Source organism: Lonchura striata, chromosome 1 (genome assembly GCF_050655825.1).
Source record: "Lonchura striata isolate lonStrDom1 chromosome 1, ASM5065582v1, whole genome shotgun sequence".
Taxonomy (NCBI): Eukaryota; Metazoa; Chordata; class Aves; order Passeriformes; family Estrildidae; genus Lonchura; species Lonchura striata.
The window spans coordinates 16,214,615-16,237,592 of NC_140703.1; the positions used below are offsets into that span (position 1 = coordinate 16,214,615).

The following is a 22,978-nucleotide window of genomic DNA, read 5'->3' on the forward strand; positions in this document are numbered from 1 at the left end:
CAAAGCAATAGGTATATGCATCCCTTCCTTCCTAGGGAACTCTCTCTCAGTTCTGAGAGTCCAGTGACATTCAGAAGGAATCAGTGTCCCTGCCACTAGTTTTTTTTGTTCCTTCTCCTCTGGACAGTTAGCTTCTTAGTCAAATTTAAGGTTGCAGCTGAGGCCTTGTCCCTGTGCACTGCTTTATGCACTCAATAGAAACTAATGGGACTGAAATTCTGAGAAAGTCAGAATTCCCCTTTTTGCCCCAAAAATATATCAGACATAAAGTAGGAAATCACAAACCAGGCAGCTGAGACTCATTTAAAGGAAATCCTGGTAATGACAGGAAAGGGAACAGTAAGAACCTCTCCAGTGTGAAGGGGTTTCCAGGAGGATGCTTTGCAGGCAAAGTTTCTGGGAAGGCTTCTCCACCCTCCCCAGCTTAGAAGCGTGTCTGTTGCACAAAGAAAGAGATACAAGCTACTCTTCCAACACTAGGTCTCTAGATGCCATAAGCACAGCCATGTGCTACTCCATCTTTTGCTGCCTTTGGATGAGTCATTTGGGCAGGCTGAGTCCTGCCTCATGAGCAGGTCACTCACACAGCATGCCCTTTGGTACTTGAATTTCACTTCCTTTTTAAGATACCTGATTTCCCTGCTGCTGAGTTGGTTGTTTTCTTCTCTTAGGTACCACCACATAAGCCAACTCGGAGGAAACCACCCTGCTCCCTTCCCTTGTATTCCCACAAAACTGAAACAAGTGACAATGATGAGCAAGTGAGTATCAATTTAATAAGGGAACAAGGTTTTTCCTCTCTGCAGCCTGTTCTCTCCTGAGACATGAATTTGGAGGTGGCAGAGGGGTCAGGCTGTGCAAAGTCATCAATCAGCCAGCAGCAAACCTGTCCCTGCTCTCACACATGTACTGACCCAGAGTCAGCTCCATGCTATTCCCTGCTCCTGTAGCATGGATTCACAGCCCATTTTTACTGCTTTTGTTTTCACCCTTGGCACACTGATGGATCCATCCAGTTACCACTGTTCAGGAACCACTGGTATTTATTGGAGTTGAACAGGGAGCACCCACGCTGTTTGTTAAGCATAATGGGGTAATAGTTCTGGTCATCAGATTTTTCCATCTTCAGAAAAAGGAAATTAATCCAGAGTGAAGAGAGGGCTTGTTTGCAATACCCACTGAATATTTCTTTAGGACCCTTGAATGAGCAGGTCCCAGTAAGCTGGCTGCTACTTACGAAATTTTACACTCAGGCCCTCTTTGGTCACTTCTGTCCTTCAGTATTGCAGGGTATGAGGTCTACCCACCAAATATCACATTCTCTCCTGCCCTTAACAATCAGGTAGTTCTTTGTCCTTCTTATTTGTGAGCTATAGGCTCTTGCTGTCTCCATGCTAAAGGAACATTAAGTTTTAAAATGTTAGATTCTTTCCTTTTCTGAAAAAAGCAATATGCCCCTTCTCAAAGCAATGCTCTCTTTCTCAAACTGCTTCCAGCCTTTTCATAGTTCTACCTTTCCTGCCATTTAGTCCCTTCCTGCTTATACTAATTGGATATCCTTTAACTTGGTTACTCAAGTGGTGGCAGAAAGTCTTTCCTGTTACAGAAAGTTCACAATATTTGCCAACATTATGGCTTTAAGAGGTAGAATTTCAATCTGCCTGGTCCTGAAATAATACCAGGGGAAACTGCCACAGGCTTGATACCTTAGTGAAGTCAATGTAGGAGCAGAGCCATCACGCATCACTTAACTCAGAACTTCAGACAGCAGCCCTTTTTGCCCAGAGGAGCGTACATGTATCTAGCCCTAGGATGGCTAGATGGCAAAAGGAGAGTGGGGTCAGGAATGAAGAAAAATAAATTTGTGTGTTGGAACACTATATGAAGCTTCATTAGTTTCCCTACAAGCAGTTTCTGCTTATCTCTTCCAAGTTTTCTGCCTTTATGTATTTTCTCTTTTTCACCTACTACACTGTGACATTCTCCTACTTCATTTTATTTTGCAGAAGCGGTCACCAAATGCTTGCCCCATTCCTAAGGTCAAGGTGAAAAGTTCACCCATGATTGAAAAGCTGCAGGTAGGTCCTGACAAATTGAAACTGATTGGCATTGGTCATAGCTGCTTCCCTTGCCGAGCACCCAGATGGGAAGGGGATACAGGAGCCAGGGGTGACAGCCTGGTAAACAGGGCCTCACTGGGGAAAAACCAGCCCCACCACACAAAAAGAGGAAGGCAGAGGAGGTCTGGCAATGGTAATGGGCACCAGAATAAATCCAGTGATCCCCAGTCATTGCGTGGATCAGGATCATTTGGATCTGTGGAGTACATGGCTTAGCATGGGCATGGCAGCAACGCTGCTTGAGCAGCGACAGGAGCCTCAGTTTAGGTGCAGCTCTTGAGAGAAAGTGAGGGAAACCCTGGCTGAGACTTCCTCCAGCTCTTTCCTCACAGCAGTGTCACTCCCTTGAGTTCCCTGCACTCCACCAGGGAGCTAGCCTCTAGCACAGGCAGTGACAATCCTGGCAGTGGGGCGTGTGCTCCAGGCTCTGGCTGTCCCATGTGTGTGCCTGGAAGCTCTGCACTTCCCTTCCCTCATCTGGATTCCTGCAGCTACACACAAACACACCCAGCCCTTCCTGCCCTTTTTATGCTTCTCTGGTGCCTGATCTGTGCTGCTGAGGGCAGCTCAGCACTCGATGGCCTGAAGACAGAGTGCCCTGCCCCTGCCAGCCGCCTGTCCTGGCAGCACGTGTCACCCCAGAGCCTCCTGGCCACCCCGACACAACCCTGAGCCTATTCATAGCACTGTCCCTCCTGATGCACCCAAGGACATTTGCCTAGGGGAGCTTCTCAGTGAGAGGCCAGCACTGTGTTTTGCCACAGTTAATCACAAGCTCACTGCTTTCCATGGTCTTCTCACAACTGCACAGGTCATTCTGCAAGACCTGCAGATCAGGCTGGAAAATGCAAGCTCTGGTTGGGCACATGCAGGAGGGTTTAAATCTTGAAGTGATTGCTGTCTGCTTGTTCAGATTTTCTGCCAGCTCAGCCACTGCAGACTGTGGTGTATTGGCTGGGTCACTGGAAAATCCCAAAAGGCCGCAGGATGACAAAAGAACATGTCCTGAGGTTCCAGCTGCCAGGGAAAAACAAATGTCCAGTCATAACTTCTCTGCCCAGACTTGTTTGTTGACAGTGTCACCAGGAGGAACCCACAACCAGATCTGTGGCTTGTGACAGCTGAGAGATGTGGCAGGGCAGGGGTTCCCCTGTGTGGCTGTCATGTGTAGCACATGCTGCTGTCCCACATGTCCCTAATGGGGGTTTTTCATTGCAGGCCAATCTGGCTTTTGCTCCAGCTGCTCTGCTGCCGGGAGTGTCTCCCAAAAGCCCTGGGATGAAGGTCCTGGTTTCTCCGTTCAGCACACCTCCCTCAACGCCCACCAGCCCTGGGACTCAGTCCCAGCCCAGCGAGACACCAGTCAGCTTTGATCAGCCCCCAGAAAGCACACAGCTGCAGTTCTACAACAAGGTAGGGTATATGTGCTAGGATTTCTCCATTCCACAAGGCTGGCTTATTGCTTGGGGATGAAGAGGAAGAGGAGGCTGAGCCCTCAGTCCCACTGTAAGAGTGTGTGTTTGTGAGTAAGAGGGAGGATTTGTGCACCAGGTTCCAAAAAGCCCTTCAGTGTATCTGTGTGGGGTCTCCTCTCTGCCTGCCAAGCAGCCTTCCCAGCCCAGTGTGTGAAGAAGGGATGGAGGGGCAGGACGCAGTCACCTCAGCTCAGCAATAACAAGGTGGCTGGTGCCAGGGAGTGCTTTGAGCAGGTGTTGCCACATGCCAGCAAATGTCTGAGGTGGCTGAGGCTCAGTTTAGGGAGCCACACAGAGCATGGCAGCTTCTCAGGTGTCACCAGAGCGCTCAGCACTTAAGTGAGGAGCTATAACCTGCATTCACCATCCCCAGCTGGAGTACAGACTCCTTCCTCAATCTGCCTAGAAAAGGCTGGTACATCCAGTGGCATTTTCCTCTGTTGTGCTTTCCTGCTTTCCATTACCACTCTTTTGACTGCTTCAATGTCTGCTTTTCCTGCCTCCTAGGTGCGGACACGAGGATCGATAAAGCGCCGGCCTCCCTCGCGGAGGTTCCGAAGATCTCTGTCAGAGTATGGAGATGGGGAAGATTTAGGGGTCAACTTGTCCTCTCCAGAAAATGGTGCCAGGGAAGATGAGGTCTTTGGGCCCAATGACAAGACAGAAGAAGTAGAAACAGGGAGCAAAGAGCAAAAGAAACAGGCAGGGTCTGATGAGAAGCCAGCATCAAGGACGGGATCCAGCAGGTCAGAGGATGAAGAAAAAGAGAGCAAAGAGCAGAAGAAACAGGCAGAGTCTGATGAGAAGCCCCTGTCAAGGAGAGGATCCAGTAGATCAGAAGATGGGGAAAAGGGGAAAAAAACAGCAGAGGAAATTACTCCTTGCAAGAATAACACAGGGAATACAAAAGAGGAGGAAGTGTGTCATGATGGCCCAGGAGAGGAGAACTCTTCTCAGCCTCCTTCTGGAAACAATGAGATGTGTGACAGTCCCCAGGGAGAAGAGCAGCAAAGCACTGCCTGTGAACAAGGAAAGGGAGACAAGGAGAAGGATGAAGCTGAAGCTGAAACAAAGGAGAATAGTGAGAGCACAGACACACAGAGAACATCAGACACTGAAGAAACAGCACTGGCACCTGAACCACTGCAGGATGCAGTGGGATTAGGGACTGCCAGTGAGCCTTCAGTGTCAGTCACGCAGGACCAGGGCACAGCATAGCTGTGACACACAGGTAAGATGGGCCAGCGTGATGACATCTCCTAAGGCACCTGAGGGTTTTGCTGTTAGCAAAAATGGCAACTGTGACAGAACACAACAACAATTCTGCTGCTCCCCACATGTCAAAACCCTCAGATCTCAGGCCTGCAGAGACTATGAGGCAGGGTACTCAAAACGACCAGCCCTCCTGGGTGGTGTTACAGAGGGGATGGAAAAGAAGCAAAGCTGATTGTGGATTCAGTATAAGGAGAGGCTCTGCTCCCCAGGCACCCTCCTGCATTGCTGTTTCGAAAGCAATATGAAAGTACTTGCAGTACAATGCACATTTCCCCAGCAGTAACCATGTATACACTATATCAATATGACTCCTTACATATAAATATTTATATGTGTGCACATGTTGTATGTATACATGTGTACATACATATATATATATATTCCCAATGTGTTTAGCTTGTTAGCTTTGCCAGCAAACCCATGGCACACCAGTTTCACAATCAGCTCTGAAAGCTTGCAAGCATGGTCCTTTGCCATAGAAATAAAAGAGGATTTCCACTGGCTGAAGCAGGCCTTGTTCCATGCACCTTCATGTGTTTTCTGTAACCACTGATAACATAGCCACAGATGCCTGAGGATGTGTCTTGTCCCACCTCAACCACCTCCTCTTCAAATACTTCCTTGGTTTGGCAAGGAGCAGCTAAAGGAAGGATTCCCATGGTCAGGCTGCAGCTCACCTTTGCCTCCTAGTACAGAAACCACCAAAGTACCCCCAGGACTTCCCACCGCTGTCTTTGCTTAGACCCATGATTATTTTTCATTATTTCCTCACTTATTTTCCCCTCTCAAAAGGACACACCCAATCAGGGCAGAGGAGACTTAACATGTGGACAGGAGCCATCTAACTCAGTCGAGATGGAAGCTACTGGAAACCCTTCAGTGGCAGGAGAGGAGCAGAATGCAGAAATCTCCTGAGGTCCAGACTCATCACAGAGCTGAGTGGCCACTTGCTGGCTCTCTGCTTTGCACCATCATATTTTGGGACAACTGGAAGAGGAGAGTGTTTGTGATCTCTTCAGGGTTCAAAACTCAGGTGTTGGCTGGCCTTGCTTGGTGATATTTGGGGACTGAGAGACCTGATACCTACTGTCCTGGAGCAACAGCCATCACCACTCATGGTCCTTCTGCTTCTTCATCCTGCTCCATAATGTCTTTTTCTTCTCCCCTGCATTGGTCTTAGATGAAGTTTCATCAGTTACGTATATAATACATGTATGGTGCCTTTTTGGTAGCTTCTTTTAAAGGACTTTGGGTTTTAAAACTTCAGTAAATAATGTTATAATAATAGCAAAAAGTTATGTTTTCTCCATATGTGCTGTATGGCAGACAATGTGAACTCTGAACATGGGGAAAACTCCTAGAACATTGATCATAAAAATATATAAATATAAAATATAAAAATAAAATCCCTTTGAAATGGGGCTAATCTGTGAAACAGCCACCTGTGGTAGGCTGATAGGTCTTGTGTGCTTCAGCTTTGGGGTGCTTTTAGTGCGGTGGAAAATGACAACCAGCAGATTGTATGCAAAGAAAAGATGTGCTGAGTAGGTCAGTAGGGCAGGTTCTCTTATCTGGCTCTAGGCTCCAGTCCAGATTTAGAAGGGCTGCTTGTCCATCAGTCTTTCTCACTTCCAAACCCTACCCAGTCTGTTCTGGAACTTCTGTTGTGTCCACTAAGAGCCACTCCTTATAGAAAGCATCCCAGCTTCCTGGAAACAGCCAATTAATTTTGTGCATATCAAAGATGAAGTCTTAGCTGGCTGAATTTCCAGTGGCGTTGCCTGGATGAATTGGCAAAGCTCAGGCAGCCAGTCCCTCCAAAATACTTATGCCCTGTACTAGATTTGCGTTCACTCTTGGGCTACTGAAAGTCATGGGCTAGCAGTCACAATGATTTAAATCTGGAGACTGTCTGGGGGAAGGTGGATGTCAGACCTTCACTTGACCAGTTTCCGGACATTAGTGCTTGAAGCTGTGTTGGCCACACAGAACAAAATATCCATACTGTGGCATGAACTGAGGCCACACTTGCTGAGAGCCAGCAGCACTTGCTCTCCTTAATTATCATGGGCTTGTTGGCAAACACGACCTCCACAGCCTTTTGAGCCATGCTGTGGAGCATTGTTGCCTTTGAATCCATTTTAATCTGCTTGCTGTAGCATGTATTCCAGGGCAGGCTGCTATCACTGGCTGCCCCCCATTTCTTCTCTCAGCAGAGTGTCCCATCTGGATGTGAGTGCTTGTGCCTTACTGTACATACAGATATATGTGTGCCTGTGTAGAGAAGGTGTATGTGTGTCCCGAGCACGGGAATGGAAATTCCGAGGGAGAAATAGGATAAATAAATGGTGGAATAAACCAAAGCAAACCAAAAATCTGTGTCTTTTGTTTCCTGCTGGAGAAATGGAGAAACCTGAGAAAGAATGGGCAGAACTGGTAGCAGCAGGCAAAAAAAAAAAGGGGCGAGAATTCCACTGGCATTAGGACTTCAAAATTTAAATTTAATATGAGGAATAGGGAGGAACTACTGCGGAACAGGGAGGAATAGGCCTTTTTTATAAAACTCTGGGATGCAAAGGCATGGAAACATGAGGATGCCAGGAAGCATTAGCAGGACGGAGCACATCGGGGGCAAGCGGGATTCAAACCAGGAGGGTGCTGCGGGCTCGGAACCGCGGGGCGATGCCTGTGGCGCCCGTGGGAGCTGGTCCCGCCCGTGGATGAGCCCCGGGAGGCTCCGAGCGCGCCCGGGACACGCGTGTGACCCCTCCGCACCGCCAGGGGGCGCAGCGCACGGCGCGGCCCGGCACCGACCAAACCCGCTGGGGGGGGGGCGTTGGATTGTCCCATTCCTCCGCTTCCCCGTCCCCTGGGAACGAGCTCGCCCGGCTTCCAGCGCCACCGCGGGCGTGGGAGTGGAAGTGGAATGGGAAGGCTGGGTTGTCCCTGCGCCCCTCGGATGAGCGCGGGAGCGGGGTCTGCGCGAGGGAAAGCAGCGGAGCGCCGCGCGGGCCGCTGCCCCCCGCGCGGGGACGCGGAGCCGTCGCTAACGAGTGGAGCCGTAGGGTCGGGGGAAGGGCGATGCCAGGGATTACCCTGGGAAAGGAGACGGAGGGGCGAGCAGGGAGAAATGGCCGCAGCCCCCGCGGTTCCATGCACTGAGAGAGAGCAGCGATGCGCTCCGGAGCGCTGGGCAAAGCCGCTGGCGGTGGTCGGCAAGGACGGACCCACACAGGCGCCGGTGGAGGCGACGTGGGCGGGAGGAGGCGGGACGGCAGTGAAGTGCTGAGCTGGGAAAGCACCAGCAGAGCGGCTCGTTGGTCTAGGGGTATGATTCTCGCTTCGGGTGCGAGAGGTCCCGGGTTCAAATCCCGGACGAGCCCGCCGGGAAGGGATGCGCGAGCCCCCTTCCTCCTTTTGCCGCCGCGGGCCCTCCTGCGCTTTTGCGCCTGAAGCCCGCCCGCAGTGGGACCGGGCCGCGGGGACGGCGCTGCGGCCGGGACGGTGTGTCGAGCTGGGACCGCTCGCAAGGGCGAGGAGCGGCCCCCCAGCGCTCTCTCGGTGAGGAGGAAGGCGGGAGCCTGCCTGGGAAAAATGAGAGTAGCGACGCCCGGTGCCAGACGAAGAGGAGCGAGGAGCGGCCGGTCGTCGGTGAGTTCTTAAAGCTTTTTCTTGCACTAAAGACGAACGAGCGGGGCTCCTTTGTTAGCCCCCGCCGTGTCCCTTTGCTGTGTGCGGGAGCCACCGCTGCTGCGGAGAAGGAAGAAAATAAAAGAACAAAAAAAACACGGGCTCGTCCGGGATTTGAACCCGGGACCTCTCGCACCCTAAGCGAGAATCATACCCCTAGACCAACGAGCCGCCATGGAAAGCGCTCTTTCTCCCCTGTAGAGGAACGCTCCGGTGGCGCCGCGCAGCCCCCTGCCCGGGATAGTCCATCCGGTGTGATTCCCGCGGTCTTCCCTGTTCCTGAGGGGCACAGGCGCTTCCCTGTGGCTGCCGGCTCTCCCCGGGCTCCCCTGTCTCCCTGCGGGTACGAAAGCTGCTCGTACGCTGCGCGCAGCCAGGCCGCAAGCCCCAGAGCGGTGAGGGGAAACTCCTGGTTCAGCTCCATAATTTCAAACTGTGCCACAGCCGAGTAGAGGCAACGTTACTTTCCTAACTTACAGATGATGTTTTTATGCAGACCTGCTTTATCTGCTTAAACAGCGAGTCTTGGAACACTGGTGTTGGTCAGGGTGGAGGTCACTGTTACCTTGGACCTCTACAGTAGCAGCCTCTAAACTAATTTTGCCTAGAGTCCAATATATTCCAAGAAGCTGGGGGAAAGGTAGGAGGAAAAGACAGGAAGACAAATTCCTTCCATTTTATGTGCATTTTTATGTATCAAGGTTATCAAGAAAGGTTATCATGACTGAAATTGTTCTTTAGCATCCATTCAGCGCTGGAATAGTTCATCATTCCCATCCCTTTCTGTCTTAAATTTTTCTGAGAACTCTTACCCTTGAAAAGTGGGTGATCCAAGATATTCTTCTCAATCAAATGATGAAAAAGCCAAGTTATGGAAGACACGACTGAGAGGGGATCTCATCAATATGTATAAATACCTCAATAGTAGGTGGCAAGAGCATGGTGCCAGGCTCTTTTCAGTCGTGCCCAGTGCCAGGATGAGGAGCAGTGGCCACTAACTAAATCACAAAAAGTTCCCCTCAACACAAGGTAGAACTTCTTTGTGCTAATGGGCCAGAGCACTGGAACAGCTGTCCAGGGAGGTCATGGATTATCCCTCTCCGGAACCATTTAAACCCCACCTGGACATTTCCCTGTGTAATATGCTCAAGGTGACTCTGCCTTGGCAGAGGGGTTGGTTGGGCTGGGTGATCTCCAGGTGTCCCTTCCAGCCTCAACAACACTGACTCTTGTGAAAAATAGTTCCCAAACTCTTCAAAGTCTGTATGCAATTACTGTGCTGCTGCCAGCTCTTGAGTTTTGAAAAAAACCCTGCGTTTCTATTTAACCAATATAAACATGAACGTGGTGTTATCTGCTAGTCACAGTTTCTCCCAACTGCAGAAGAAAAAAGATTGCTGTGAGGGATACACAATACTTTCTTGTGCAAATAGAGCCTGTTTTTTTCCTTTTTCTCTCATGTTCTTCTATTACTAATTCAAAATGAGTGTGTTGGGTGGGATATTCTTTTACAGGAGTGCATATCTTTGCACACTAAACAGTGTATACTGTACAATTCCTCTGGGATGTACAGAGATGCAGGCTAAAGAGAAAACAATCAAAACCATTATAAATGCAAAATCAGCCTAAATATATTTTCTTCCCCTCCTAGAAGTTACTATCCCCCTTTTTTTTTAACACCAAAATTTCGCTTGCTCTCTGTGGCAAGCTACTAGAGACCTCTCCAAAACAAAGGATAACAAAGGTCTGAATTTCTAACATACACTGCAAGAGGGAAGAAGATGCAATATATGTTCCTTGGGACAAATTAGGTTGTCCCAGCACCCTGTTTCCTCTCTGAAAGTAGCAGAAGAGAGTAATTTGATCATATCTATCTGGATACAGAATTTTCTGCTGTAAGTAGACCAGCTATTGTCCCAGTGTTCTCTGTACTGAACATCTGTGTTATTACAAAACAAACAGGGAAGTCAGGGCTGTTCCTGTGGCAATGTGATCTCAGCTCTGTCAGGAAAGGGACTGTAGGTAAGGGCTGTGTGTGGCCAAATCAGGTTTAGTACACAGAAAGGGAACATGTGAGCTTTGTGAAGGACAGTCATATTAAGAATATGAAAAATGCCATTAAAAAAAAAATAGGTTTACTATCTTGCAAAATTACCCAGAAGGGTGAAGCATGGCCTCTTCAAAGGACAGGACAGTTTTAAACTGTGCAGTACTGAAGGACCTGGAGGTAAACAGTGAACTTTGAGTACTGAGGTGGTTCCATGCTGGTAAAGAACACTTCCAGCCGCCCAGGAGAGCTGTAAGGTTGGGTGGAGCTTCCATGGAAGGAAAGAGCTCAGAGGAAGTATTGAGGAAAACGGGCTTGGAAAGAAAGTCTTAACACTGCCTATCAGTTTCTGCTCCATTTGGGGTATTGATGAATTGGCTAAAGACCCACCCACAAGGGAAGTTAAATGAGGTGCTAACCAAACAAGGTGATATTTCCCTGTAATACAAAGAGTCGCCTGTGTTGTTGATATTTATTCCCAAGAGGTGCCCTGGATTTCTGCTAGTCTGGGTTTCTAGAAAACATGTACAACAGCTAGATGAGGAATGTGCTCCAAAGCTTCCCCTTAGGGTATAAATAATGGATGCACAAGCTGTTACATTTTAAATCCCAGGAGAATTTTAAGGTGGTGTCTGGCATCACAGCTGGAAAGAAAATAATCTGCCACAGCCCTCCTCTCCATGGCACACGGTGGCCTTTCCTGTGGCCTTTCACTTGCAGATGTGATGAGGTGTCCAGAGAGTGGCAGAGAAACTGGTGGCACAGGGATCTGGGCAAGGATCAGCATCCATGGAGCACTGGGCATGAGCAGAGCACCTCCAGGCTTCTGGAGGCTCAGGGATGCAGTGAGCAATAGCCTTGAGATATGACTCAGCTTGTGCAACTTCTTTAAAATGCATGGTTGGGAAAACACGGCACAACAAAGGGTGCTCAGAAGGCAGGAGGAAGAAGGAAGGATAAAAGCTTGGGCTCAGGGGGCGTGTAGCAGCTGGGAGTCCAGTCAGCAAGCCGAGGGAAATTCCAAGCAGGTATTTTCAGGCGAAAGGCAAAGGTGGATGTGCGATTGATGCAGCAGGAGAGCTTCTGAAGGAGCTTGTGCTTACAGGCAGTGCACGCCGAAACAGGTTCTCTGAATTAGCAGGGAACAACAGGCAGGATTTCTGTGGATGCAGGAGGAAGCAGCACTGTCTTCACTCAGAGCTTGCAGCAGCACACTCCCACTTCCCCTGGGACAAACCGGTGCCATAACGTGCACCCAGGGGAGCTCGAGGCTGGCAGAGGGGCTGGGGCACTCCGTGAGCAGCGGGATCTGCTCCTGCTGGCACTCGCCTGCTGGAAACTGGGCGAGTGAGGCAGAACTTCCATATGGAGACTTCCACGCCACGCCACGCCACGCCACACCACACCACACCACACCACACCACACCAGACCACACCACACACCACAGTGATGAATCCTTATGGGGCACAGTCACCCCACAGCTCCTGGGTGATCTTGACTACGGGAAGCACAGCTCCACTGGAGTGACTGTCACTTTTGTGGCTGTCAGTGATTGTCCAGACAGGTTCAGTGCCAGCTGGCATGGTTGGTAGCATGCCTCCAAAGGCACTTGGATAAGCTTCCCGCACTGCAGGGTAACTGTCGGGCAGTGCCAGAGCTCGAGGCAGCCCTGTGAGGAGTGGCTGAGGAAGCAGGGGGTGTTCAGCCTGGAGAAAAGGAGGTTTAGGGATGACCTTATTGCCCTCTACAACCATCTGAAAGGAGCCAGGTGGGGTTTGGTCTCTTCTCCGAGGGAACCAGCCACAGGATATGAGGACGTGGCCTCAAGGTGCACCAGGGGAGGTTGAGGTTGGACATTTGGAGGAATTTCTTCACAGAAAGCGTGATGAGACATTGGGATGGGCCACCCAGGGATGTTCTGGAGAGGTGCTTAAGGAAAGGCGGGACGTGGCAGTCAGTGCCGCGGTCAAGTTGGCACGGTGGTGTTGGGTCATGGGTTGGGCTCGATGGTCTCACAGGTCCTTTCCGGCCTCACGGACCGGGCGATTCTGTGACTCAGCGTTTCTGCGACCCCCGGGATGCACCGCCCGGGAGCGGCCCCGCGGCGCCCGCGCCCTCCGCAGCACCGCCGGCCGGCCGCGGCGGGGCGCCAGCGACGCGCCCGGCTGGGGGGGCGGGACAGTGCCTTCCCTGCGCCCATAGGTCACCTGGACTTGACTGATGGCTGCCTTGTCCAATCCCCGTGGAGCAGCGGGGCAGGGCGTGGGCGGGGCGAGCGGTGCGCGGGGGGTGTGTGTGATTGGCAGCAGCAGCAGCCAATGGGCGGGCGGGGCAGGGGGCGGGGGCGGGCCCGCGGGGCCCGGGGGCGGACAATGAGGGCGCCGCGGGGAGGCGGCGGCGGCTGGAAGATGGCGGCGGGCGGAGGCAGCGCGGGGCGGCCCTGCGCGGCGTGGCTGCTGATCGCCGCCGCCGCCCTCAGCGCCGGTGAGTCAGGGACCGAGGCAGGGCCGGCCGCCGGTTTGCCCTTTAACGCCGCTCCCGGGGCTGAGGGCGGTTCCGCGGGCAGGGCACGGCGCGGCTCTGCCGCTCGCTGCCCGCCCGGTTCGGAGCAGGGTTGGCGGCGGCCGAGGAGCTCCGTCCTGCCGGGGAAGGGTCGGTGTGCCGCGGACAAAGCCCCTGGGAGCCGGCGTGGGCAGGGCAGGGGTGCCGCGGGCCGGGGCAGTGATGCGCGGCGGCCCCGTGTTAGCGCTGGTTCCGCAGAATCCATTAGCTCGGAAAAGATCCCCAGGATCGTCGGGACCGAGCCGGGACCGAGCACCGCCGTGGGTTCTTCGCTCCAGGGACGCGGGTGGCGTTTGCTGGGAGAGCCACGGCGTGACCGAGGAATAGGGACGCTGGGGTTGTGGTAAATGACTCGATTCGGTCAGTGGTGAAGTATTTGGGTGGAGGGGGAATTGTGTCAGTCAGATGATGCATTTATGACTCGTATAGGTGGAGAGTAAGTGCAGAATCGCAGAACGGCTTGGGTTGGAAGGGGCTACAGTGGGGTCATCTGGTCCAATCTCCCTGTTCGGGCAGGGTCATCTCAGAGCACATGGCACAGGATTGCATCCAGATGGTTCTGGAATATTTTCAATGAGGAGTACAAGGCTATGGAGCTGTAGGAATGGCAAAAGTGATGCTTCACTCTGCTGTGGTTTATGTTCTCAGAGGGTTCCACACATCACTTGGACTCGAGAAGTTATGCGCTTTTCCCATGCCAGCTCACTGTGTGTAGATGCTGGGCACGGACAGTGAGGGAATATCCAGTATTATACACCCCAGATATCCAGTGATGGATACTTTGGGCTGGCAGTACTTGCTTAGTGGGTAAAACTTTGTGAAGTATTTCAGTAGGAGACATTTAGAAGCCTGATGGCTCCTCAGTTCATTTGTCTGGAAAACTGTGTAAAACCGTAAGTCTGTCTGGGAAGAGGTTTATTAAGAAAGTGTGCTGAGTGGTAAGGAACTCAAAATTTATTTAATAGAATTTTAGAATGGTTTAGGTTGGAACAAATCTTAAAGATAATCTTGTTCCATTCCCATTGCCATGGGTAGGGACATCTTCCACTAGACCAGATTGCTCAGAGCCCCATACATCCTGAACTTGAACACTTACAGGGATGGAGCATCCACAGGTTCCCTGGTCAGCTTGTTCCAGTGCTTCCCTACCCTCACAGCAAAGAACTTCCTTCTAATATCTAATTCCTATTATTAATCCTCTTCCTACATCTATTCCCAAAGAGCATTGTTTGCATTTGTTTAAGATGACTGCATTTTGCAATAAAGAACTAAAGATTGCTAAGGCTTCCTGTGTATCTTCAGAGACAGTATTTGGGATTAAGTAGGTAGATGTGAAATATGCATATATTACAGTAAAACTGAGATCTTTGGAAAGACATATGGAGGCAAGAGAAGAAGGAAGCGTATTTCCCCTGACCACAACAAAAGGTACAGCTACAGTAAGTGAGTAGGTGGGAATAGTAGATTATTGTAGAAAGTCTGAATTTAATCCTGTGTTGGCTTCTTCTCTCCTTGCACATCCTTAATCCTCCTGTCTGCTGTGAAAAGCAAGGTTTACATCTCTACATGGGAATAAGTGATCAGAGTGCAGGCTCTTCACATCTTTTGCATACGCAAAGGAGTTTGATTATGGGAAGGAAAAGATGACCTTTCCCTGAGTTTTGGGGTGCTAAGGAGTCCTGGGTGATCAGTGCTGTGCATTTCTTCTTGCCTGTGTCATTCATGCTCCTGATGTTTTTTCAAGGGCCCTCTTCCCATTCCCTTTCCCCATGCTGGATTTTCCCCTCGTGAGAGGTTTGGGAATCAAAACCTGCCTTTTTTGACAAGGGCCGGAGTGGTGTTTGCAGAGGGTCATGCTGCTCCCTCGCTCAGATGTGGCATGGGGCTGGGTGACGTGCTGCATGCGTGGCTGCCGTGCCTTGTGCCTGCTTGTATGCTCCGTGGCAGGTCTGCTCCTGTGGCCAATAACCTGCAGTGAGACAGAAATATTGCTTAGGGTGCTGTGCAGGCCCCATTAACCACCACAGCCTGCTCTGCCAAGCCTGGTTGCTTCAAAGCTAAGCACAGATAACACAGTTCTAGGCTTATTTCATATGTGGCCCTGCTTGTGTGGGTTAGGAGTTCACCTTGCTTCTTTATGCTCAGTCATCTGAAAACCCTGTTGCTTCGTTGGCTTGTAAGAATGAATGATCATTGTCAAATGTGCTGTCTGTGATTCTGGGGACATTTTGTAGTTTAAGTAGTTAATCTATGTATAATCTCTCCTGTGCATGAGTGAGCCTGGAACAACCAGCCAAGAGTATCAAGAAAATGGAGTATTTTGCAATTGTGCATTTGTAAGCTATGTAATTATGACTTAAAGTGGTATTCTGCCTGTGTTTGACATGAGGGTGGTGCCTGATTACTCCTGATAGTCTCAAAAAATGTTTAGATGTTACTGGAAAGAATAATGGTAATTTTTTTTATTATTCTTTTTGATACCAGCAAAGCTTGATCATTTTTGAAATTTATTTTCTCCTACTACCCCTTTTATACACACTCATACAAGTGCACGTGGGCACATACACAGGGGTCAGTAACAAGCAGAGTATTGAGATGTTAAATAGCTCAAGTGCCTGTTACTGCTTTGAGCTCACCAGCCTATTTCAGTTGCTGCTTGAAATGCCTCCTGAAAATAACAGTGTAAGTCAGGGTTGCAATGCTCACTTCGTGCCTGTGCCAGGTTTAGTCAGAATTCCTGTAGTCACCCCCGTCAGAAGCTGTTAGTCCTTCTAAGCTCAGCCCACTGATGCTGCAGGTAGGAAAACTACCTTGCCTGCACTGCTCAGTGGGTTCTGCAAAGGCAAAAGCTGGATAAACGCTCAGATCACCTTGCTTGCAGCAGCAGCAAAAAGTTCTTGAATATGTTGAAAAGTCTGTACCTTAATGTTTTTGTGATAGAATGAGATAAAATGGACAAATGCTTCTTGGCCCCAGCCATCCAACAGTCTCAGTCTGTGACAACTACTTGTGTAAGTAATGGCATGCATGGCTGTGTTGCTTGTTATCTGAATTGAAATTAATTGTATTAAACAGCAATTCCACTGCCTGTCTGTGGACCCATCTTGTCCTGACTAGTGCTGGATATCTTGTGTCCCATACAGAGTTGAGATGGGAGACCAAAAAAATGAAACCTAGTATTGTCTTGTACACTGTCTTGAAAGATTTTAGTCTGAGTCGTTTCTAAAGACCTACTGTTTTTCTGGAGAAGTGCCATATAGATCATCATCAGGTCATCTATCCAAAGTTTATTAGTAGTACTTGTAGTGGGAGTTCTCCAACTGTGATGTGATGTGGTTTCATCATGTATGGCATACATTGCTCTTTTACTGCTGCATGTAATTAATAAAACAAACAGCCTGGTATGCAAGAAAATACATTTTTTGAACTAGTGATTGTTAACTCAGGATATCCTAGGAATACATCAGGAAGCTGGAAGCTCTCTGTGTGAAAACATTAACCTCCTTATGGCATATATCCTTTTATCTTTTTTTTTTGTTGTTGTTGTGTGTGGTTTGCTTATCTGTATTATTTTAGTGGTCCGGGTTAGTGGCACCCCACAGGAAGTGATTAGCACAATGGAGAGGGTATGAATATCTTGTGTAAGAGAAGGCTGTGCTAGGAGAGGACAAAAACTTTTGAACTGGCTTTACTGCCAGCAAACAGACTTGGGGAGCTCTAACTGCAGTGATTCACTGTTATCTCTAGCAGCAGTCATGTCAAAAAGCAAGTGTTTACTCAGATTAGTGTTTAGCAGTAAGCAGTACCCATAGCACAGAAGGTGTGGCAACTCATCCTAAGGCAGGGTTAACAGTAGTTTTTGCTGAGCAGGTTGAAAGAAAGTTTTTCTTTAAAATCTCCTTTATCTTTAAAGGGGCTTTCTGTTACTTGTCCTGAATAAGCTTTTTTCTCTTTTTTTTTAAATTGAAATTGTTTATATTAATTAAATGTATTGGTACTAATGTGGGACAGAATTAATTTAACGTAACAATGTTTTGCACTGGTTACTTGTATTGCATTGGCTTGCACACCCCAAGGCCTTTTTTGTTTGTCACCCCTCCCTGACAGCAGATGGGCTGGGGTTTCATGAGGAGTTGGGAGGGCACCACAGAAGTCATGGTCAGCAGTGAAAGCTGGGAAAAGGAGGAGGAAGGGAATTACAGCATTTGGAATTACAGCATTTGTCTTCCAAGTCACTGTTATGCCTGATAGAGCCCTGCTTTCCTGGAGATGGTGATGGAACCTGGCTGCTGATGGAAGCTGTAGGTGATGGCTTGTGCTTTTCCTTTTAAACTGTTTTTATCTCAACCCTTGAGTTTTTTCACTTTTTAACCTTCAAGTCACTTTTTAACTTCCAGTTCTCTCCCTGATTGCACTGGGGGTGCAAGCGAGGGGCTGTGCAGGGCTGAGCTGCCTGCTGGGGTTAGCCCACAGTCCTTGTATATTTGTTCCCTTTGGCTGCTGTCCCTTTCAGCTCCTGCATTTTTATGTATCTGCGCAGTTGGCACTTTCCATGTGGTGCTGCTGCTAGGTTTTGGCTTAAAATGCATAAGGAAAACTGGAAGGCTGTGGTTGTTCTTGTGAGCTCTCTTTCCTCCAACCCTGCAGAAGAAGATGCTTTGTGGTACATTCACTGATGCTTTACACACATGGTGTTAAGGGGCACGAAGGGAACTTGCCTGGAAACACTCAAAGCAGATTGAGATTCTGATACTTAAGGGAGGGTTAAACTCTGGGCAGTGTAGCAGTTGTCAGTGGTTGGTGGCACTTTCAGTTCATGAGGTGGAGGTAAATCAGGGCAGGTCATCTCCAGGTGGCTGAAATGGCCATTGCTGGAGGCATTCACAGTTGGCTGCAAGCCACCTGTTATTCAGTAACTTGTTTTTGTAATGTGTGCAAATGAAAGGTGGTGAACAGGGCTCCCACTTGGTAATAAATTCCATAAAGCTGGATGTGCAGCAGGAGTTTTGAAATCTGACTGGTTTCTGTGTCTTGAGCTGTTCAGATCAAGGTCTTGAAGGATCTTGATTTATGGAAGGTGCTGCTTCAGTCCAAGGGATGGCTCTGGAAATCACCACGTGTGTAAACTGAGAAAGTGATGTAGTGTGCTACAAGGAAGGCTATAAATTCTTCACAAAAGAAGTGTTCTGAGAAAAACCAGCTGTATCAGTTCCTACTTGGTGCTTCCTAACCCTCCGCAATTGTACAAAACAGCATACAGTGGACTGGGCTAGGGTGTTTATCTGGTTTGAAAGAAAACAATGGTGAAAGGGCTGTTTTGAACACAGATTAGTTTCTGATCAAATTCATCTCATTCTGAGTGTGCATGTGAGCTATTTAAATTGCCACCACCACAGACAAATTCTTGTAGAACAATGCTTTGAAATATTTGGCTTGGGCTTCTCCTTTTGGTTTTGTGGTTGTGCTGCTGCAGGTTACAGCTGGTTACAAGTTTGTTCAGCAGTTCAGTTAGCAAGTCAGTGTGAGATTGCTGCAAGCTTGGTGCCAGAGCTGGCTGCAGGTGTTCAGCAGTCCATGGATCAGTAAGGAATCTGGTCCTCCAAGGGCTTTGGGTTGGCTTGAACTGCTGAAGTAAGCCTCTGGTCACACCAGAACAGATTGGCTGCATGAATACCCTGTCAGCTGAGAAGAGTGATCACTTAGATGATGTAATTTCATGTCTCTTCTTGCTCAGTTAAATGGTAGGATTTTATTTAACAGGTTTTAACTGAGTCTCTATACAGGGAAAAATCCTGTGCACACCTTTCAGGCTTGTGGAAATACCAATACTTGGCAAGAGTATTGGGCATGATTCTGGTTCAGGAATGATGATAGGTGGGAGTGACTGTTCATGGAATGCTACTAATACCTTGGGTGGTTCAATGTGCAGCTTTTGCAGATGTTTCTTGCTGTGTATAGACTGAGTTGGTTGCAGGTTTGTGGATTGATTACTGTTAAAGGGTCAGGAAAAGGGCAGCTTCCTTTCGTTGATATGTAGGCTTTGCACTGTATATCTTAATGAAATTTGTGTATCCACCTCCTAAATTCTACTGCCTAGTTTTTTTTAGGAAATTGGTAGTTCCCATGCTGCTGATGATGGATTTTGTCAAAAAGATGCTGCATGCATCAACAGTTGGCAACATTACTGGTATTTTTAACATAGTTTCACTGGAGATAGTATTAATAACCAAAAAAAGAAAAAAGCCTGGTGGGAAGCTTTTGTTCCAGCCAGCAATATGTCACTCTCTACTGTCCACTCCATGGATTTGGGTTTTGCTGTTGTTTGGTTGTGGTTTTTTAGTCTACAACTTCTGATCCTTAATACTCTCATTTCCTTAGTAGTTGTGACAATTTTAGTGGATTGCTATAGCAATTTTAGGAAATGGTTGTGATGGTGAGATGCTTTTTTTGTTCTCTCTGCCATGTGTTGAGATGTTTGCCCAACTTCTCTCAGATCTTTAGTTAAGTAAGCTTCGTTCCCTATTTGTGGGGAAAAACCTGGTGTATTTCAATGAGACTTTTCTGTCTTTTCTGCCTTTCTGTAATTTCAGTTCCTGTTTTCTGGCATCTTTCCTTGTGCTCAGAAAATAAAGTACTATGTTTGTTAGTGACTCTGTTGGTATTGCAAGATTAGAGGTGGAGCAGCTGCCATCAGCTGTTCCAGTTACCCTTTGCACAACTTTAACTTGTCCCCTTTGAGTTCTCCACTCTTTTGGTTTGGCTTTGTCAACAAGAACTGTTTACTTAGATTTGAGCACTCTTAAACTTATTTGGGCATGGAAGGAAAACCACTTCAGGGCTGTTGAGCAGAAAAATGTGCTGTGTGGTTTGAAGAGTACCTGAGCTGCTGGTTGGTGTTCCAGCCTGCAGATAGCCAGGAAAGTGTTGCTTTGTGATCCCCAGTGAAAAGTACTAGAAGTAACTAGAAGTTACTTGCCTCAAGACTAAATATCTGCCCAGACCTGACATGTGACTGATGCTGTAATAGAAGCACGAAGCTGTGCAGCTACACTGCTTACTTGTTCATAGTTCTTATCACCTTTACAAGTATCTCTGTTTTAAGTGATATAACAGTGAAATTATTTTCTCAGGACTAAACAAGGGAACACAATGCCACATCTGTGGCCTGTCTGGCAAGGGAGCTCAGGCATTTTTTGCTGTTTCTCATGCTTGTTCTTAATTTCTGGTTAAAGCATGGGCTTTGAAAGTAAATCTCATCATAGGCTCTTTTTGCTGCTCCTTGGCAGAACCATTAGGAGCTCTGCATGATGTAGAGGAGAACATGCCAAAAGCTGACCCTAAAGTGTGGGAGGAGAAGGAGATACCAAAGTCTGGGGACTCTGGAGACTTTTAAGTCCTGTCAGAGTAGGTGCATGGCGGGCTGAGATACATGGATGTTACTGTATGCTTTGACAGCTTAGCCACAACTTGCTCAAGACTTTTCAGTGAAACTCCTTTTCTTTCACTTGGGCTGATGAGATGCTATTTTCTCTCTCATTGTTGAGTCAGGCAGAGCTTAGCTGAATGTGCAAAGAGGCCAAGAGAAAGTGAATGTTGTGTTAGCAGATGCTTGTCTGTGCTTGGGGGATGAAGGTTTGCAGCAGCATGGTGACAGGAGGTGGTAGGTGTTCATGGGCTGGGTGTCACAGCTGTGCTTTCTGATTCGTGGAGCTGCAGGATGCTGCAGGACCGGCTGTGTTACTGGAGACAGGAAGCTCTCTTTCCTCCAGCAGTCTGGGTTACTTGACAAGATTGGCAACCTGGGGAGATGCTGTGGCAGCAGCTAAAGGCTCTTCTGGTGAATTGGCGTTTGAGAGTGAAATTTAACTCTTCTGTCCTCCTTCGAGGCAATGGAATTTGGTTTTTGTTGCTTTGAAACTTAGATGTCAAGATTGGTTAGTGTGACTCTGTGTAGTCATCATTTCTGTAGCTGGTGTTACTTTGTGTCCTGTGTAAATGTATGGAGTGCAGACAGAAAGGTCGTGGTGACAGGGGGCTGCAGGGACACATGTGGCTTCTTAATACCTGTGTGTTTTTGTCCTTAGGAAGTACACCATGGTTTGTTCCTGGATGGAACTGCTGCTGTGGGTTCTACTCTTCTGTTTAGGCTAAATGATGTGAAGGAACTATTTGTGTGGAAATTCTATCCAGCATCTGGGTGCTTTACCAGATCTTGTACAGTTTCAAAGAAATTATTTTGGCAAGTCTACTGTTTATTAAGGCAGGAAAGCTAAGGTTTCTCCACCAGGTGTTTTATCCACAGTGAAAAAATGGTCTGTTGGTACATAAGTGCCTGTAGTTGCAGTTGGGGATTATAACTTTGTTCTGGCTTTCTGGGATGTTTTGTAGGGGTCTGGCTGCTATTGCTTCATGCTGATTGTACAGGGCAGCTGCTTTGTGGGAGAAAGAGCTAAATGCCATGCAATCGTAGTTGAGAATGCTGTCAACAGGAGATGTTTCACAAGACATTTGATGTTGAGTAAGAGTATTTGTTAATGAAAGCACGGATTCTCAAGTGTATATTGTTTTTGTGACTTTAGACCCTTAGTCATTAGAAAAAACCAAATCCCCCTTTCTAATAAAACTTCTGAGCTGCTGGGGAGACCAGAGTGAAGATAATGAAACACTGAGTTTTGGTCATTTTGTCAAGACCTTGCTGCGTAAGTGACTTCATTTATAACTTGTGTACATGCCTGTACTACCAGGTGTCTGTAAGATAAGCAAAGCAAGTTGCTTGTATTAATTAATAAACTGATGATCAGCCATTTCAAGAAGAGGGGAGTAACACTCTTCCTGGCGTAGGATGGGAATGGTAGCAGCTATAAGCATCCAGTATTTAGCAGTGTGGTGAAAGTTTGTGTTTGTACTGGTAGAAATAAGATGCCTGTGATTACAGTGTTAGCTGTTTGCATTTTTGGTTTGTTAGACTGAGTTGAATCCAGGGGAATTGAGTTTATTTCGGTGTGTTCACAGTCTTAATTAACAGCACGTTTTCATTGGATCCAAGATCTCAGAAACAGTGGTCTGCAAAGAAGTTGTAATTATCTGTGTGTTAATTAGTGTAAAACTTCGGTGCACAGAAGAATTTCTTTGTGGTATGCTGCCACACCAGATGGTCAGCCGTATTTCTACGTAAAAAATGTAGAATAAAACCAATATTTGCCCAAAATGTTGTTTTAAAAGATCACTATGAGGCCAGTATAAACAACCAGGGGGTACAAGTAAAAGCAGGAAAAGATGACTTCCGTTTTAAAAGGTGTTGATCTCCAAACACTGGCAGCTTAGTCACTGTTGGATTCATACAGATGCAGTTACCACATGCTTTGGAGGGCTCAAAGGAAGTGAAAGGATTTTGCAGGTTTTGAGCAGATCCTCCCAAGCCTGAGGGACAGCATTTAGGAGGAGGTGCTACAATTTGGATTTGAAAAGTTTTGGATGAGACCAGTACTACAGTGTGGCTGGGGACAAGAGCTTCTTCATACTGAAACAGGGATGGGTGCTTGGTGTCATTTCCATTTCATGGAAGGAAGCAGTGATCTTGCATATGTGATGTCCCCCTGTTCTTAGTGTCACCCTTGGAGCAGCTTGGTTACCAGGAACTGCAGTACTTACTGGTCTGTTACTGTCTGCTGGGGCACACAAGACAGAGTATTTTGGACCTGATTAGCAAAAGAGATCTGGTAATGGGAATGCCTTGGCAAGAACAAACAGAGCTTTGAAAACTGAATTGAGACTGGCTGACAGGAAAGAGGATTGAATCAGCTTCTGC

At 48.1% G+C, this 22,978-nt stretch overlaps 2 protein-coding genes and 2 non-coding genes across 18 annotated transcripts in view; 3 read left to right on the forward strand and 1 right to left on the reverse strand.

Annotated features, from left to right (window-relative positions):
• Window positions 1-7,245, forward strand: part of RCSD1 (RCSD domain containing 1) — a 30,234-nt gene extending 22,989 nt beyond the window's left edge. For 3 of the 6 annotated variants that reach the window (XM_085590414.1, XM_021550153.3, XM_085590426.1), the window contains 5 exons: window positions 672-761; window positions 2,007-2,078; window positions 3,339-3,533; window positions 4,103-4,826; window positions 5,663-7,245. In XM_085590414.1, the coding sequence (XP_085446540.1) occupies window positions 672-761; window positions 2,007-2,078; window positions 3,339-3,533; window positions 4,103-4,813 (1,068 nt within the window). In that variant the 3' untranslated portion in view covers window positions 4,814-4,826; window positions 5,663-7,245. The remainder of the gene's footprint in view (window positions 1-671; window positions 762-2,006; window positions 2,079-3,338; window positions 3,534-4,102; window positions 4,827-5,662) is intronic. The other 3 variants (XM_085590422.1, XM_021550154.3, XM_085590433.1) reach the window with 1 other exon arrangement.
• Window positions 7,246-8,181: 936 nt separating this feature from the next.
• TRNAP-CGG (transfer RNA proline (anticodon CGG)) lies at window positions 8,182-8,253 on the forward strand. Its single transcript has one exon. It is a non-coding gene; the product is annotated as a tRNA-Pro (tRNA).
• A 137-nt stretch (window positions 8,254-8,390) lies between these two features.
• Window positions 8,391-22,978, forward strand: part of MPZL1 (myelin protein zero like 1) — a 42,361-nt gene continuing 27,773 nt past the window's right edge. For 3 of the 10 annotated variants that reach the window (XM_077781190.2, XM_077781188.2, XM_085590472.1), the window contains exon 1: window positions 12,976-13,092. In XM_077781190.2, coding sequence (XP_077637316.2) covers window positions 12,981-13,092 — 112 coding nt within the window. In that variant the 5' untranslated portion in view covers window positions 12,976-12,980. The other 7 variants (XM_085590497.1, XM_085590515.1, XM_085590492.1 and 4 more) reach the window with 7 other exon arrangements.
• TRNAP-AGG (transfer RNA proline (anticodon AGG)) lies at window positions 8,660-8,731 on the reverse strand. The gene has a single exon. It is a non-coding gene; the product is annotated as a tRNA-Pro (tRNA).